General features: G+C 42.6%; 1 protein-coding gene across 1 annotated transcript in view; it reads left to right on the plus strand.

Moving 5' to 3' along the window:
• Positions 1-18,707, plus strand: part of Lrguk (leucine rich repeats and guanylate kinase domain containing) — a 106,196-nt gene that overhangs the window by 33,107 nt on the left and 54,382 nt on the right. Inside the window, exons 8-11 of the mRNA XM_028768441.1 lie at positions 6,528-6,608; positions 8,353-8,439; positions 9,699-9,805; positions 12,675-12,794. Of these exons, the coding sequence (XP_028624274.1) occupies positions 6,528-6,608; positions 8,353-8,439; positions 9,699-9,805; positions 12,675-12,794 (395 nt within the window). The remainder of the gene's footprint in view (positions 1-6,527; positions 6,609-8,352; positions 8,440-9,698; positions 9,806-12,674; positions 12,795-18,707) is intronic.

The raw sequence follows: 18,707 nt of genomic DNA on the forward strand, positions 1-18,707 counted from the left end.
AAATGAAAACTTAGAACTGATCAGTAATCTATGCAAATAACAATTGATTTAGAAATTCAGAGTTCACAACATGTGTGTGTTAGCACAATCAGAGAAATTTCATGGTAAAAGAAGAACATAAAGAATAAAAGCTAGTCATACAAATGTGCTAGGCTTGACAAATGAAGCAAGATATGTTCTGTATCATTGAATTCTGTGATGTGAACAATTTATGATATGTTCATTTACCTGGTAGGGTTCAACTTTTAGAATCATGATACAGCGTAAATGGTATGGTAGGCTTTACTAGAGAATTAACTGATTAGTCTGGTAGAAATACAAATAATGTTCTGTAAATTAAATGATATTTGATTATCTTGAATTATGGAAAATTAGAAGTAAGATATAAAGACTTGTCAAACTCTTTATTGACATAAGAGGGAAAATAAGAAGGTATAGTTAGTTGAAACAGTTAATTCATTTAAAAGCAGTATGTTGGAAGGGTAGAATAAATCAGTGATAAGCTTACATGGGAGAATTGTCAGTAGCCTTCCACTATGCAAAGGGTAAATTGGCTGAGAAAGAAATTAGAGAAACAACACCCTTCACAATAGTCACAAATAATATAAAATAACTTGGTGTAACTCTAGCCATGTGAGCAGATACCATGGCCAATGCAAACCTTATAAAACACAACATTTAATATGAGTCTGTGGGAACCATACCTAAACACAGCATAATGAAAAATACATTTAGTCTAACTTTCAAAGTCCCCTTTCTATTGAAGTCTCAACAATGTTAAAAGTCCAAAGCTCAAAGTCTCTTCTGAGATTCATCCAATCACTTAACTGTAATCCCCAAAGCAAGAGAGAAAACCAACTGGGCAAACTCTAAACTCTGCATCTCCATGTCTGATGTCAAAGTAGTCTTCAGATCTCCAACTCCTTTTATATCTTTGTTGATGGCAACAAACTTCTGTCTCCTGGGCTGGTTTCATTCCCTGTCAGCAGCTTTCTTCAGCAGATAGTTCAAGGCTCTGTCATCTCAAACATCTTGGAATCTCCAAAGCAACGTCAATGTTACAGCTTCTTGATTCAATGGCTAGGATCCATATATCATCTTCTGGGCTCCTCCAATGGGCTAGTATCACTTCTCTAACTCTGCCCTCTGTAGTACTCTAAGCTCAGGTTGACTCACTTCAGAGATACTACTGTTCTTGGTGATCATTCCTATGGCAATGGCATCTCCAATATGCTAGAGTTTTCATCTGCAACTAGGCTTCACCAATAGCCTCTCATAGGCTCTCCTCATGGTGCCAAGTCTGAGCCCTTCAGTACTGGGCTGTAAACAGCAACTGCGGTTGCACCTCCACTAATAGTCTTCCATGGCCTCACACAGTACCAGGCCTTAACTGCTCTTCATGATGCCCTCATGTCTTCAAAACCAGTACCAGTCTTACACATTACCAAGTATAGCTGCAACATGAGGTACAACCTTGGCCATGTCTGGAACACAGCTTTTTTGTGCTCTCAAAAAAACACTTCCCAGAGTCTTTCACTTCAGTGATATTGGTTTCTTCTTAACTACCAATAATTTCTTAGTTCCAGCTAACCAGCATCAATTGACCCAGTAGTAGTTCCTTCTACTATTCACTCTAAAGCCAGAGCCGCATTGCTGAAGCTGCTGAATTCTGCTGCTTGTAGGAGCTAGAATATGGTACCCTTGTTCTATTACCTTGTCACTAGCTTTCAGTTTTCCAAGTCCTTCAGTACCTAAGCTTGGCAGTCCTGAATCTTGCTCTGTAGATTGACCTAGAACTCAGAGATCTATACACCTATCTCCTGGGATTAAAGGTGTGTACAACCATGCCTTGACCTAAACTTAGCTAGGTAGGATCTTACCCCAAAGTCCCACTCCATTAATCTGCTAAACCTTAGAACACAGGATTCAGCTCCAATTCACTTCCTAGTGCTCTTTAATATTCAAACCATATATTTTATATTATTCCTTTCTAAGCTAGCTATGTTTGTTCAAAATGTTCTTCATGAGACTTAACCAGAGAACAAAGTCTCTGCTGGGTGTTTCTGAGACTTCCTTTGTCAATGCAATTAACATAAATCTCTTTACCTTATCCTCAGTTAGACTCTTCAGACAAGGGCAAAAACCAGTCACATTCTTCACCAAAATACCACAAAACCAGTCTGTAAACTGCATATTGAATTTATTCTCTTCTGGAACCTCTTAGTGCAGGTCTGCACAGTTCAAATTACTCTCAGTAACAAAGATTTCCATTTTCCTTACTAGAATGGTCCATTAAGACCCATTTAAAGCATTCTACCACTTTGGAAATCCAAAATCCCCAAATCTACATTTTTCCAAACAAAAGCATGGTCAGGCCTATCACCGCAATACCCTAGTCCCGGTACCAACTTCTATCTTAGTTAGGGTTTTACTGCTGTGAACAGATAGCATGACCAAGGCAAATATTATAATGGACAACATTTAATTGGGGCTGGCTTACAGGTTCAGAGGTTCAGTTCATTATCATCAAGGCGGGAGCATGGCAGCATCCAGGCAGGCGTGGTACAGGGGGAGCTGAGAGTTCTATGTCTTCATCTGAAGGCTGCTAGCAGAATACTGGCTCCCAGGCAGCTAGGACAAGGGTATTAAAGCCCACACCCACAAGGCCACACCTACTCCAACAAGGCCACACCTCCCAACAGTACCACTCCCTGGGCCAAGTATATACAAACCATCACAATATCTGAAATGTAATTTTAAGATTCCCTAAGGGGTTTCTCCAGGACAGTTGATAATTCTTTGATTCAGGGATGGAAAATGTATTTGTAAAGGGAGCACAACATAGGTATGTTACTTCTTCGTGACTAAATTTGATGTTAGAAATAGTGTGTTCTTGGTAACAAATTCATCCGTGTTACACCTGTGTGTATGCATGTGCGTCACTGCCCTTACCACTGTCTACTGTCTTCTGCTGATTAGGGAGGCCTCTGCCAGCTTCCACTCTGGTCCCTGTGACATCCCCAATCCATGGCTAACACTTAAAAACTGACCCAGACTTTCAGTTCTACGACCTCTCCACTCCCTCCCAGAAATGTGATACTTGTCAGGGGTGACTCGGACTACTTCTGAATCTTGGTGCTATACCTCAGAGGTTTTTGTGTGGTGGGGGTAGGGGGAGGTACTGCTGTTTTTTGAGACAGGGTTTGTCTGTGTAGCCCTGGCTGTTCTGGAATTTACTTTGTGGACGAAGGTGACCTCAAACTCATAGATCTGCCTGCCTCTGGGATTAAAGTCGTGTGTGTCTGGCTCATAACTCAGAATGTATTATCAATACTTCTTGCCATATTTTGTAAGGAGAACAATATAATGCTTGTAAAACGACAGATGCAAAGAAAGAATTTCAGTCCTAAGTAAGCCCTGAACACTCTCTCGTGATGTGGACAGAACCTGTGGAGTGGGAGTTGTGATGGTTTCAAGCCTCCATGTGGGAAGCTGGGAATGGAACTTGAATCCTCCTAACTGATGATTCATCTCTCAAGCCTGGGTGTTCTTACAAGAGCCAGAGGGGAGAAAGCAGACACAGAGGCTGGGTTTATGTTGCTTTAAGTCAGTGCTGTCTGGCTTTACCAGAAGCTAGGAGAGGCAAGGACGGGTTCTCCTCTAGAGCCCTCAAAGGAATCACAGGCACGCCAGCCCTGGACTATAGTCTCATCTTCAGAATTAGCTCCTGTTGTTTTGGGCCTATACGTTTTGGGGTTGTTATGTAGCCTCCAAGGCTTGTGTATGTGTGGTGCTGTGTCTGGAGAATGGAGGGGGGGGTCTGGGAGTTATCTCTTATCTGTGATCTCTTGTCATTTCTGATTTTTGTGTTTTAATAACTCTTCCTTATTTTAAATTTTAAAATATTCTCATGTTTTTGGGTTTTTTTTGTAATTTCAAGTTTTGGAATTTTTTTTCATTATATAGTCTTTAAGTAGGGTGTGTATGTGTGTGTGTGTGTGTGTGTGTGTGTGTGTGTGTGCAGTGAATAGACATTGAATTCCCATATAGAAAACAAATTGTCCCAACATTTCAAAAAGCTGATTTAATAGTGTAAGATAATCTATTAATGGATCTGTTAGGATTTATTGAATTATTTACTTATTGAAATTTGTTGCGTTTACAACTTGCTGTTAAAATAATGTTGAAGTATATATGCTCACACATAAATCCATCGTTACGTGCGGTTTTTATTATTTTCTTGTGATGGATTTCTGGAAATGCCATTTCTGGGAATGGGTGTCATAAAGCTTGTTGGTTTTGTTTTTGAACGTTCATGCTTTCTCCTCCCACTGCAGTTATGAAGTTAGGATAACTTATTGTAGGCATATCTGGCAGTTCGTTTGCCAACAGGATCATTTAAAAATTGTCAATCTGGTAGTGAAACCTGATGCCTTGTATACAATTTTATATACATTTCTTTGATTATCAATTAGGTTAAACGTTTTTTAAAACTTTATTTCTTTTTAAATATTATTGGTCCAATCTCTTAGCCATCATTTTCTTTATGGCAGGTGTAATTTACTTCTTATTGTATGTAAGGTATTTTAGCTATACATTTAAAATAATGTGTAGACTATGTAGACATTTCCTGTAATATATTCCTTTATTATTTTTATCTTCTTGCAAAATCTTTTTTCATTCTGGGTCTGATAGATACTTATCTAAACTATTTTCCACTGTGTCATTTTTACCTTTAACTCCCTTTTTCCTCGACTGTTTCTTTTTTTAAAAAAAAAACAAATTTTAAAAAGATTTATTTATTTATTTTATGTATATGAGTACACTGTAGCTGCTTTCAGAAGAGGGCATCAGATCCCATTACAGATGGTTGTGAGCTACCATGTGGTTGCTGGGAAATGAACTCAGGGCCTCTGGAAGAGCAGTCAGTGCTCTGAACTGCTGAGCCATCTCTCCAGACCAAAACAAACAATTTTAAGAGTGGGGACTTTGATATCTCACTCTCCTCTCTTGTATTTGTTTGTTTAGCATGTGGGTGCTTTCCCTCATGCACAGATGTGCACTATATACAGGCAGTGTCACTGAGACCAGAAGAGGGAATCAGGTCTCCTGGAACTGCCATATGAGTACTGTGAACAGAATCCTGGTTTCCTGGAGGGGCAGCCAGTGCTCTTAATCCCTGTGTCTCTCTGGCCCCTCTCTCCACTGTTGTTGCTTCTGTTCTTTTGTTTGTTAGATATACTCTCACTATAAGGCACTCTGGCCTGACACTCACTGTATAGTCCAAGCTGGTCGTGAAACCACAGAGATCTGTCCACCTCTGCCTTCTGAGGGCTGGGATTAAGATCATGTGTCACCACACTCAGCTACCTTGAATCCTTAATTCATAATTTAGTTTGTATTATAATTGAAATGGTAGTCTAAAGGATAATCTCATCATCCTATATGGAAAAAAATGTGTATAACAGCTTGCCACTACTCTAGCAAGATTGATTTGGGGAAGGGGGACACTTGGAACTTTCTGCCTTTCTGATTACGTTATTAGAAATGGCATCCTTTGAAAGTGGCATGTGTGCCCACCCCGACTTAGTTTTGGGATAATTTGCATTTTTGGTGTCACTTGAGTTTGGATAACCCAGAAATTATCTGAGAAACTATTGATAGAATGCTTTTATGAGCCATGCAGGATGCTGTGAGAAATACTAGTTTATTACAAAATCCATTATCTGTATTTGCAATAAAATTGTAATTGTTTACTGTAGAAAATTTAAGTAAGCCTATTAGTCTTTAGTATGATCAAGGTTGCAGGACCGCTGTAACCCAGGCTGTACCCCTGGCTTGGTTTACCAAGGCACACATCCATCTGCGGAATCATTTCTGTTTTCAAATTGTAAACTAGAACTTCCACTAGGAAGTTCTTAACATACAACCTGGGCAATAGCCTTTACTTGCAGCACTTGGGAGGCAGAGCCAGGAGGATCTCTGTGCGTTCTAGGCCAGCTCTGGTTTCATAGAGACCTCAAAATAAACAAACAAGCAAATCATACATTTTCCACTGTAAAGTAATTCTTATGGGACAAGCATAGAGTTGCCTGTCTCCTAGCAATAAGGAGGCTTAGCCAGTCACAGACACAGCAGGGGAGGAGGAATGGCTTGGAGAGTGAAGCCAGAGCCTGGAGGGGTAACAGGGCTGGCTGGCTGTTTCTCTTCCCTTACACACTGTTTTATTTCTCCTCTAAATCAACATGGACGAGGAGATTACCATTCTCCAGCCTAAAGAGAAAAGAGGGGATGCCCCCCGGCCCCCAAGTTCTCACATCTACCGAAGACACTAATGTGGTCATTCCTGTGTTGTGCAATGGCTTTGTAGTATTCTCATTGAAAAGCTGGATATTCAACAGGACATGTCTAAAATAAATTACATTTAAAGGAGCTAATTATACTGGCGCCTATTATGTTGTTTTGTCTTTGCTCACCGTCTGTTGACAGTGGATTTATTTATTTATTTATTTATTTTGATCAAATAGATTAAGGAGCTGAGTGAAATAGAATACATTGAAAATCTTCCTATCCTTCGAGTTCTCAATCTACTAAGGAATCCGATTCAGGTGAGAGCTTGTCTCCCTCAGGGCTGAGGAGGGGAGGGTACAGGGACTGGTCTTGGAATTCCAATTCAGCCTAGATCAAGAACCTCAGGAATGTGAATACAGCTTCCGTGCCCCACCCCCACCCCTCTCCCAACTCCTCTGAAAACAATTACAGCAGCTAACACTTCAAACAATTTGTTTTGGAAAAGTAAGATTGTCTTTCTGGCTAACAAACTGTCAACTGCCCCAGTTCCCCTAAAGCCCACGTTTGAAAGTTGTGGACTTCATGATCCTTTAGGATGGGTGGTGGGTGGGGCTAGACATTACAACAGAGCATTAACTAAAATTGTAAAGCAGCCATCTTTTATATCGGAGAATAAAGAGCCCAGAGGTCCAGACAGAATATGGTCCCTATTTTACAACAAGGCAGTATTAGAGTGGACACCCATAGTAATGTGCCTGGATATAGCCATGGAGTTAGCACAGCCATAAAATAACTACAGACTGAAATAACACAGCCCCTCGGTAGTTGTAGCCTTTGAGACCTAAGAATCAGGGGCACTTTTCCAGGTTTCTCTGTTCCTCCATTGCTAAGGCCTCTCTCCCAGTCCCCGTGCTCCACTCACTGCCCATCAGGGCTTTGTTCCGGTTTTCTACCCATATCCTTCCCATGTGCCTCCACAGAGTTCTGACTACAGAAGCTTCTCTTGTGTTCATTTTGTTATTATCTTGATGAATACGTCTAGACAAATAAAAATACCAAATCAGAAATAAAAAAGAAACATTGAAAGCTAAAAGCATATAGGGGACAGTGGCAGACAACATAAAGGCACCTCAGAGGAAGTAAGGAGGAAGGTCTGAGGTGGCCACCACACCCCAGACTCCGGACTCTTGGAGAGTGTTCTGCGTCCTCGCGAATTGCCATGGTGAACCCTCTCATGCAGGCGAATTCACTTATAAACACTCACAGCACACTTTGAAGTACGCAAGAGAAGCTTTAAAATGCTTTAGTTCGTGTTTAATAATCACACAGGTTTCCAGGGTGCAGTGTGGTGGTTCACTCATATATCACGGAGTGATCCAATCGGGGTAATTAGTGTCCCATTTCCTCTGTCTCTGTGTTGGGACCCTAAGCAAAGATGCCATATTATATATTTACTTCTCATGCATTCCCATCTGTGGAAGGCACCCATAGCATGCTATTCAGGGAGGTGAAGCATCTTATACAAAATAAACCCCTCAGTTACTGCTTTAAAGTCAGGCAATCCTAACAGCTGGCAGACAATAAAGGGGAATTTGTTCATAAGCAAGCGACATTTTATTACTGTAAGACAAGTTCACAATGATCCCAACTAATACAAAAGAACACAATAAACAATGAACCCATAATGAAATCATAAGAAATAGTCAAACGTCATTATTTTCAGTAGTGAAACTCTTTGGCTTTAGTAGAGAAGGATTTGGAGCCTTAGATGGACTGCCTATGTCTGTGGGCTCAGCCTCCACACCCGAGGATAATCCTGCCTTCCCGTTTATCTCATGGAGATTACTGAGATCTGCACATTTTTGAAGAGTTCTATAAATTACAGGACACATTCTGTATCTTGGTTGTTAATTTAAGGGGGTCCAAAGAACGTGAAAGTGCCGAGCTCTGTGTTGGGGTCTGGAAGGCAGCAAATGTTGAGAGGCCTTTGAGAGTAGAAGGTTGGCACTTGCTGACCTGAGGAAGAGGAAAGCCATTCAAAAGCCCCTTTGTTTTAAACAGAACAAGCCCGAGTACTGGTTCTTCGTAATATTCATGCTGCTGCGACTGACAGAGTTAGATCAGCAGAAGATTAAAGTGGAAGAAAAGGTATGTAATCATGTTGCCTCATGTGTTCTCTGGTCAATATATTAAAAAATGTCACAGTTCGTACAGCAGGACTAGTAACCAATCAGTGAGCAGCAGAGTAGTGTGCAAATTAATTCTTTATTTAGGAACAATTTCCTTGTCCTAGGATTTGCCAGTTGAACCCTCTGTTAAGCTGGGCATCATCACATGCAATGACAGGTGTTCCATGGGTACAATGAGAAGTCTGGCAGTGAGGAGTTCAGGTGCTCCTCCTGCTGCCCATGGCCAGTTGTGGCTGGCTTGCAATATGTATAGCTTCCCTACATAATCATGGAGTCTGAAATACCACCTATGTCATATTGGAAATTAACAATGAAATATATTGTGCCATACTATCTAATCAAACAGTGCTTAAATCACTGCCCTAATATTGCAGTTTTCTTAATTCTGCTCTTTACAAAGATCTATCAGGTCCACATAGCTCCAGAGGAGTGAGCCATGGCATGCTAGCCAGCGCCTGTCTTTCTCCCTCCCATAACTGTGGCAGGCTAAATCAGTACTAATGAGGGGTTTTCTAAACCAGGTCCAATTTGAGAAGGGAATGAAGGAAGGTATGTAGGTGGGCACATATTCCATCCTATAAATGTCTTTCTCCAGCCCAGACTGGAAATAGACCCTGGGCCACCGATCGATCGCTACATGCCTCTTTTAACATTTTGTAAATAGAATGAAAATGAAAGTCACTATTAAGTAAAGAGATGGTTATTTAGGAGGATAGTAGAGACAGAGACCTCTACACCAAGGAAAGGGCCTGTGTCCTTGGCTAGAGAAAGCCAGGGTAAAGAGGTACAAGTTTGGGAGAATGTGAGGGGGTGGGAACAGTTCTGGACAGGGGGACATCAGAAAATGGTTCTCTAGTGTCAACTACATGGAATCTTAAACAGCACCTTGTATGCCTTCTTCTTGTACTACAAGTTGGATTGTTTATTGTATTAAAATTATTCTGGCACTGCAGAGATTTTGTTTTAACTTTTTTCTTTAACTCCTCCAAAACCAGTGAATATAAAGAAGAAGGATAAAAGGACTCCTCAACTTTTTACAGTAACTCTCATTATTGGGATTTTAGGAAAGTTAAGAGTTGACCAGAGACTGTGTACAAGGCTGGGGGCCACGTGACTTACCTTGTCTGGTTGCATGTCTAGGAATTGCAGGAAGGGCAGTCCAGTCCTTGTTCTCTTGAGAAACAAACATGTCTGTCTCTACTTTCTAATTCTGAAAAGGTTTTTGCAGTGAATAAGTATGACCCTCCCCCTGAAGTGATTGCTGTCCAAGATCACATGACCCACGTTGTCAACAGCATGTCGCAGCCACAGAGGATCTTTGACAGGTATTTATTAGGGCCACACAGATAGAACTCTAGGTGGGTAAGCAAAGACAGTATTGTTCTTTTCCCTAGACATCTCTTCTGTGACTCTCTCGCTCCCCATAGAAGCTGCTTTCTCAGGACTGGAGAGATGGCTCAGCAGTTAGAGCACTGGGTGTTCCATAGGACCTGGGTTCAATCCCAGAACCTACATGTCAGTTCACAGCTGTCTGCAACTCCAGTCCCAGAGGATCTGACACTCTCTTCTCTTCTCCATGAACACCAGGCACACACATAGTACCCAGATGACATGCAGGCAGAAAACTCCTATACATTAAATAATACAAAATTTTATTTTCAAGCTCTTTGTTGTCTTCTCAGAGGTAAGGGACCAAGTGTTCAGTCATACATGGCCTGTTACGGTGTATGTGCTGTTCATTCACCCTTTGGTGGCCTCCCCAGACATAATGGTGATCTGATTATCATAGGGCACCTTGTATTCTAGTTAGCCTGAGCCAAATGGCAGTGAATTTGAATTCTAAAATAAAATTGTTAACTTTTCTGCCCTAGGATAGAAACACAGACCTTTTTCTCATTAACAGAAATTTTTTTTTATCATTTATAAACACATTTGTTACTTCTCCTGGTCTTTGATGAAGAACTTGAGACTTCTATGAGTTGCTTTTGGCCATGATATTTTATCACAGCCACAGGAGTCACCAATGCAGCACCACACACATTCACAAAGAGCATAGGTCATATTTCCCTCAGTTAATCGACTCTGGAAAAATCCTCAAAGATGCACCCAAAGGTGTGCCTCACTGATGTCCTAGGCTTTCTTTCTCAATCCAAACAAGCTGGGCATCATAGCTAACCATCACACCGTCAGTTGTAAACCCTTCCTTAACCATGAGCAGATGTCATAGAATCCTGCCAGAGAGCATCCTGTGAATTCAGACTTCTAGGGAGTCTCTAGAAGGAAGCCGAGCTCACCTCAGGAGACCTGACTAGTCCCTTACAGAGCCAGCATCAGCCCAGCAGGGAGGAGCCTGGCTGCACACATGATTCCAGTCTCTCACCTCCAGATCCAAAGACAGATTTACCTCGGTTTCTCCATTTCTTTTTGAACAGTCTGTCAGAGCAGATGGCCATTTATGCCATAAGTATAACATAGAAATTCTATCAATACCCAAAGGGATTTTAAAAATACTTGTAAAACTCTTAGATATAAACACTTTTTTTCTTCATGTGGTGTTTGCTTCTGTGCCTCACGGTTGGCTTCCCACAGAGAGTAGAATGTTTTATTTCACAGTCCAGGACATGGTTATTACATATAATGTAATCATGTCGACATTGAAATGTTTGCATGTTTATGAGAGCCCTCTGGGTGAGATGATATATTCTTCCTTTGTGCACATCAGGAAAAGTACATTTGACTTGGAAGGTCTCTTCTGTGATTTGTAACGTGGCTGTGTGTTTGGCGCTTAAGGTTATGTTTATGTAAGAACATGTATCCACGACATCAGTAGAAATGTTTGAGAAACATATGTTTCATGGTCATGTCTGGCTGCCAGACAAACACGGGCAGAGGCCAGGCAGGTCCGGATGACAAAGGATGGGGCACCATTCATAGTTCTGCATCAATGGCTGCCATGTAACCCAGCCATTGCCTTTCCCACTGTGCCAGGACACAGCAGGCCCTGGCAGCTGGAGTAGGGGTCAGCCGCTGCTGGCACCTGGCCCTGTCAATTGTATGCTGCATTGTTGGAGAATCCATGTCCCCTCTCACCTGATGTCACTGGGGTGAGGATACCTGATTAGGATGATGAAGACAAACTGTGAACAGCCTGGTAGTCACTGGCAGCTCCTTGCTCTACAGAGTGACCACCTTCCCAGAATCATCTTACACATGCAGCTCTGCCTAGCTGGCCTGGAAATCGCTATGTAGACCAAGCCGGCCTTCAAAGCGCAGAGATCCTCCTTCCTCTGTCTCTGAGTCTATGCTGGGTTAAAGGAGTGCACCACTAGGCCAGCAAGAATTTTATCCTTTACTCTAGTGTTCCAGTCTACAGCCATGTTCCAGCCCTTCCTTTGAGCAAGTCAGCCTGCCTTTCTTTACTCCAGCTTGTTAAATGAGGAATGGTAGAAGCAGCCTCCTTAGCTCTTGTGGTAATTACATGAGCGGTGTGTGGGGAGCCTAGAGCAGTGCCTGGCATGCAGTGACATCCTTTGTTACTCTGAAGTGTGACATCCTTTGTTACTCACGTGTGACATCCTTTGTTACTCTGAAGCCTGCTTGGCATGCCTGTGTTCTGGGGCAGTAGATATGGAATCTAAACACTGCCCCCCAGAATTCACACAGTTCGATCTTTGTGCTCACTGATACGGTCTAGGAGAAATAGATAAGCAATCAGGAACTAATGTGTCTTACTGTGCTTTTCCTATAGAAAAGCTTGGTAAAGTAAATTGAGATAAATTTGTATTTTTACATTACTATCTACCCTATGAATGTTATTTTCCCCCCAAAGGTTATATTTTGTTTCATGTTGTGTATGTGCGTATGCCCAAGTGCATGTATGTGTGCACCATGTGTGTGTAGGTGCCTGTGAGGCCAGAAGAGGACTTCAGAATCCTGTGGAACTGGAGTAACATTTGGGTGTGTGGCTGGTAGAAAGCAAACCTGGGTCTTCTTGCAAGCGCAGCAAGAGGAATTAACCACTGGTCTGTCTCTCCAGCCCTAAATGATGCTTCGGGTATATTATAATCTTGTTTCTGGAAAGTGGAACCATCCTTGCCTGCATTCAGCAAGTGCTCCTTAGTTATGACTGTGATGTAGAAACTTTACCTTGTGCAGGTGGCTTACACCGGGCATCTCTGCTGGGTCTCATTGCAGCACTCTGCCGAGTCTGGATGCCCCTTATCCCATGCTCATACTAACGGGGCCTGCAGCTTGCGGGAAACGAGAACTCGCCCACCGCCTCTGCAGACAGTTTAGTACTTACTTCAGATATGGGTAAGTGTGCCTGTTGGCATGTAAGTCTGGGAGATTCTTCCGCCTTGTTGGGGACATCAAGTTTCCTTTTACGAAGTTCTCAGATGTTGCAAATTCTGTCTGCTTTGAGCAGATTCTTACATAGATGCAGCAATTTATCTAAGTTATATTTAAAGGCTAGAAATGGTAAATAAAGTGAATGTTAGGTCGATGACAAGTTCTCACAAGTCCCGACCACCACTGTGTACCGTTGAAGGTCATTTATTGCTACAATTGGATTGGTATGATTTCGTGGTCTTGTGTGATACAGAACCTTTCTTCTGCCGTCCTGACTGAGGTAGTAGAGATGTTTATTGACGTTTATTCCACTTACAGAAGAACTTAGCAATTAGCCAAAAGAGACAAAAGATTTGTCTTCGATGAGCTAAGTAGTAAATATGGCGGTGACCAGCCACGGGGCAAACAAGTAAGCAAGCCGGGCACACTCACTCCTTTGCATACCTTTCCCACACAAGGTCTGTTAGCCTCTTTGCCACTGACTGTGCTTTAATCTACACTGGGTTTTATCTTAGTTCTTCAGATGCTTAAACTAATACAGCGCCAGCTCAAATCATTCTCCGAGATCTAAAGGTACTGAACTTCCTAACTGAGCACAATGGGGCTTGAAAGGCCTACTGCCTTGTTGTTGTGCACCACTGCTCTCTGGGGAGAGGTGACCAATGTCCACTCGTTCCAGATAGAGAATCTATGACAGACCAAAGTGGCGATCCCATCAGAGAGCAACTTATTGAACCAGTGAGTTTATCAGGGTTACTTATAGTATCATGGACAGCTCAAAGGCAGCTGCCTCACCAAACCATCTCAGCATGGAGATGACTCACAGAAGCTGGGGCCCTCCCTCTCAGGGCTCCACTTCCGGCCCCCTCAGCAGGCCCTCAGCACTTCTTAGTGCATACATAACCTCAGGGAAATAGAGGCCTCGAGGAGCAGGGGTGGGTGGGGAAGTAGGGATGGGTGGAGGAATAAGGGTGGGTGGGGGCGTAGGGTGGTGATGTGAGCTCTGCTCATGAATCTTGTGTCTGGAACTTTCTGGGACTTTTATCCTGAGTTGTAAGGCACCTCCCCATCAGGTCTCCCTGAGTCTTAACAAGCTTCCCTTGGGGATGGACTGTCTCAGTTAGGAGAGAATTGACATACAGTACCTGCAAGGTCACAGTGTGGGCCACACTGAGCTACTCTTACGTGGTGGTCTGTCTTCCAGGGACCACCTTTCCCCAGCTGGGCCTGGAACAGTCTGGCATCTCTGGAGCCCCTTGTCTCCACATAGCAGCAGAGAGGAGGCAACACAGTGTTTCCTGTCCCTTCCCTCAGATGGCTCATCAAGCCAAGGTTTCCTGTAGCAAATGGAGTAGATTGGGGTGGGGTAGGTGGGGGTGGGGGTCGGTGGGGGGTATGGGGGTACAAAACAAAACTAAAGGAGCCACCTGAGAAAAACAGCCCAGTGGACTTACAAGAGTTTTAGATGTTTCTGGAAATCACATTTAGAATTGAACTGTGATCTTCTGACCTGTTTCCTCTTTGGTCTTTATATGTGGCAAAGGATTTACTTTGAAATTAGTGGTGAATGTCAGTGAGTTGAAGATGTAACTACAAAGCTATGTAGGGCAGTAAGAAACGTTAGTTTCTAATGCCATTACAGAAAAAGTCCCTTCCCGAAGCTGTATATGTTCAAACAGTGTAAATACCATCTTTAAAAGGCCCATTTATTTAGATACTTAAAATTGCAACACACATTTGGACATTTCTAGACATAAATACTATAGAATAGAAATACCACAAAGTTACAAAAATAAGCTATAAGTTAGTAATAGCATTAAAGGCTTAGCGGCCATTATGTTCAGTGGGGACACCCAGCCTGCCTTCAAAGATAAGCTGAGCAGAGTGAATGGAAGGTCAAACTAGAGGTCAAGGGTATACACTAACCATTGTGCCAGGATATACATTCCGAACCTTTTAGCAAACCAAAGCCACCTAGGGAACCAGGGCTTTCTCTTATCCCTGTCACATCTGTGGCGGCATCTGGCAATAGTTGGTTGCCTGGTCCTTTTTATTCATTACCGATCTTGCCAAAGCATGTTTGGTCTGATATGTTTTTGAAAGTGTCTATTGACTTACCATCAAGATTTCTAATCCAATCTGCTCCAATGTTCTTCTCTGGCTTCATTACTCACTTGCACCCAATCCCACGCGTCCCTTATTAAAATGCTTACCCATCCTGATTTGATTGGTTTACTTAATGTCCTTTTTCGCTTGGAGTGTCTAAGCCCAGGTAGACGAGTAGCCACCTCAGCCTTGTTCACCAGTGAGTTCTCGGTGTCTAATATATGACCAGGTACTTAATACATGTGTAATAAATATTTATTAAGTGAATGACTAATTGAATAAATGGACAGCTAGGTTAATGGCCATGTGTGCAAATTTAGCTGAAATGACAGCAGCAGGAAGTATTGATGGCTTTCCTGATGGCTCTGTGGAGAACTGGACGGATGGATGGATTCATTCATTCATTCATTCATTCAGTAAGTCTTTAATGAGCTGCTCCCATGTTCTAGTGCCTGATGATACAGTGAGAAAAAGACTGCTGAGGTCCTTTCCTTTGTGCAGTGTATAACCTCGGTAACGAGCTGCTACCATAGAACATGGCCTATGTGGCATTTGTGCAGGTGTGAGGAGGCAAAGCCCTTAGAATGAGCTTCATGGCTGTTCTTCCACTGATTCTTCTCTTTTGACTGGAGTCGGTGTTGAGGATAAAATACTACCAGCTGCCCCACCACCTCTCCCTACGTCCCCCACCTCAGAGGATCAGACGTAGGTCTACCCACTGTTTCTCAGAATCTTCATGGAGGCAGAGAGCCAGGCTCGTCCCATGGCAGATCATCCTAAGAACTCCACCAAGGTCTGGGTCAAAGACTATGGCCTGGGATCACAAAGAAGGGCATTAGGTAGCTAGTGATTTCATCCATGGAGAAAGCTAAGACAGGCCTGCCATTCTACAAAGCCACGCTATGATTAAAACTAAAGATAATCCAAAGCACATCTTCAGAGACAAGCCATTGCTTTCATTTACAGTTTCTTTTTAATGTTCCTTATCCCACACAGATTGTAGATTTTTAATTAAATGAAAGAAGGCACAAATACAATCTTGCTGTACTTCATTTTCCTGGCTATTTACTCGGCTCTTCTTCTCTCTTTTCTTTTCTTTGGTGTTTTTCTTCTTAAAATCACATAATAGGGGTTGGAGAGATGGCTCAGCGGTTAAGAGCACTGACTGCTCTTCCAGAGGTCCTGAGTTCAAATCCCAGCAACCACATGGTGGCTCACAACCATCCGTAATGAGATTTGATGCCCTCTTCTGGTGTGTCTGAAGACAGCTATAGTGTACTCATAAATAAAGTAAATAAATCTTAAAAAAAAAAAAAAGTGAACTGTCTTACTGGGTTTTTAAAAAAAAAATCACATAATAATCAAGATAATCAGTGAAATTCTCACATGCTAACTTGCATGTACAGATACATGAAGAAAGAGCACAATTCTGTTGTATAACCAACAGTGGTGGGCAGGGGTGTTCTTCTGTGATATTAGGCTTTGGTTTTACTGTTTCTTCTTGGTTTAGAACTAGACCATTTTTTTTTAACCTGTATTAGTTACTGGTGGCCTATAGCTAAAAAGAAACTGCTCTCAAAGCCTATTTCTAATTCCATATTACCATAAAAGCTGGGACCTAGAAACATGTTGGAGGAAGAAGGCCCCACCAAGACCGTCTTTCAGTCTTAAGGCCAGTCATGTGATCCGAAGCATCCTGAAAGACAAACTGTTCTTCCCTCCAGCTCTGTTTTATAATAATCTCTAGTGTCCTTAGCTTGTTGTGATATTGACTACTAAATGTGTTTTTATTTTGAGCATTAAAGTAAAAAGACCACAGGCTGTTTAGCTGCATGAGATAGCCTAAGGTCGTTCTTCTCAGATGTGTCCCTTTCTACAAATGTAACAGCCTTGGAGCATGTCTCCTTGACTTGTCCAGTAATATGGAATGGCCATGGTCCATGTGCTGATGATAACACTGAAACGAGGAAATATGGGCCCCCATCCTTCTGCCTTCATAAAACAATGAGTGTTGGAGGGCATTTATGCAGGAAAGGCTGTCTAACAACAGATTTGGCTGAGTTCTGTTACCAGGGAAGTAGAGAGCCCATGATAGCATGATAGGGTATAGGGCCTGATGGAGACACTGCCCTAGGGAGGCACGGACACACTGTTAAGAGAGAGAGCACACTGTTGCACAACTCTGAAGGGTGAACTTGAAAGTAAGAAAGTGGGCAGACGAAAGACTAGGCTAGGTAGATGGAGAGATGTCTGATGACCATGAGTGTCTAAGCGGGGAGTAGGATGTTTCCAGCTGTGCTTTAACAAACGTGCCAGGTGTGCAATTGGGATAAGATTTAGGGAAGGAAAATGAGACAAGGAGACGGATTACGATAAAGTGGGCAGGTGATGCTGGCATGAGCCAGGTAGTATATATACTCACCAGATCATGAGCATAGTGGTGGCCTCATGGAATCCCTTGTGCTCATGATCCCTTCAGCTGGGTCCAGCAGTTTCCTAATGCATATTTGCACTGGGTGTGCAGACATCAGTAGCTTACTCAGAGGCGTAGGAACACCTGGGCTTTCATGACTACTCATTGAGAGAAATCACACTATGGCAGATTACCATGTGCTGAATCATGTGCTCATAGCCAGGCTCGCCTGAATTAGCACAGGACTTGCTGTCCTGCTCACGGTTTCCTGAAGCACTCAAGTCCAGAACCAAGGTTCTAAATCTGTGCTTCTGAGTCACAATGAGACGGTCGGTCTGCTTCCCCAACCACCTGCTCACTCTTTCTTAGACGGCTTTTCTTCCTATCACCTTGCCCTAGATACTACAGAATGCCATTATTAGGGATGGCCATCCAGATTTCCTTCCTTCCCAACAGTGTCCTTTCCATGCGCATGGTTTGTTAGCAGCTTCCATGACAGTCATCTCGTCCTTTATAACTGGAGATGCAGTCAGTCCCTCCTTAGTCTCCAGCTCAGTCCTTTGGTGGCAAAATGAAACTAACAGGGAGTCTGGCTTCCATCTGAAGCCATGACTTAAGCATGTACTAGGATTTCACTAGTAAATTAATTAGCAAGCAATAAAGTTATAGAAATATGTACACAGAGGAGGGGGCAGACGCTGACAGGGTGGCCCTAAGAAATCCACATAAGTTAAAGTTGGTGCTGCTTTTCCTAAGTGAGCTTGGTGAAACAATGTATTTCCTTTTCAGAACATTCATATTCCGTCAGCAGGCACACAGTGAAGGTCTCAATATGTAAATATCGGATGACAGGTTGCAAAGCCCACAGGTCATGTAGGTCTTTCTTAATAGAAGGTCCTTCAGCTTCTTGAGTCTGACAGCCCCATCGCCACATCACTGAAGCCAGCCTTTTGTTTACCTGCCCACATGTTTCAAATCGCTTCTTTGTTTAGTCTCTGTTTAGAAACCCTTCAAACCTCCCTGCCACTCAACCCCTTTGTTGGGAAATGTAAATTCAATGTAGCATGTAAAGACTTTGCTGAGGGTGCACAGCCAGGGATGTCAGGCCCCAGATTTATCTACCCTGACTGTCAGGGACAGCAATAGACAGAGGGTCTCAGGTCTCTGCCAGGCACAGGGAGAAATGCCAGTGTGTTCCAACAACAAAACAAATGTCACCATGTTTTGAGCGTGTTTCCTTTTGGCATCTACTGTGTAAACGTAATGTTGAGACCTGAAAATTTCCTGGTACGTTTAATTCTTGATGGTAATAGAAAGGGAACAGTCATAGGAAGTTTAAATGTCTGCGGTTTTGACTT

Source organism: Grammomys surdaster, unplaced genomic scaffold (genome assembly GCF_004785775.1).
Source record: "Grammomys surdaster isolate TR1022 unplaced genomic scaffold, NIH_TR_1.0 186, whole genome shotgun sequence".
Classification (NCBI taxonomy): domain Eukaryota; kingdom Metazoa; phylum Chordata; class Mammalia; order Rodentia; family Muridae; genus Grammomys; species Grammomys surdaster.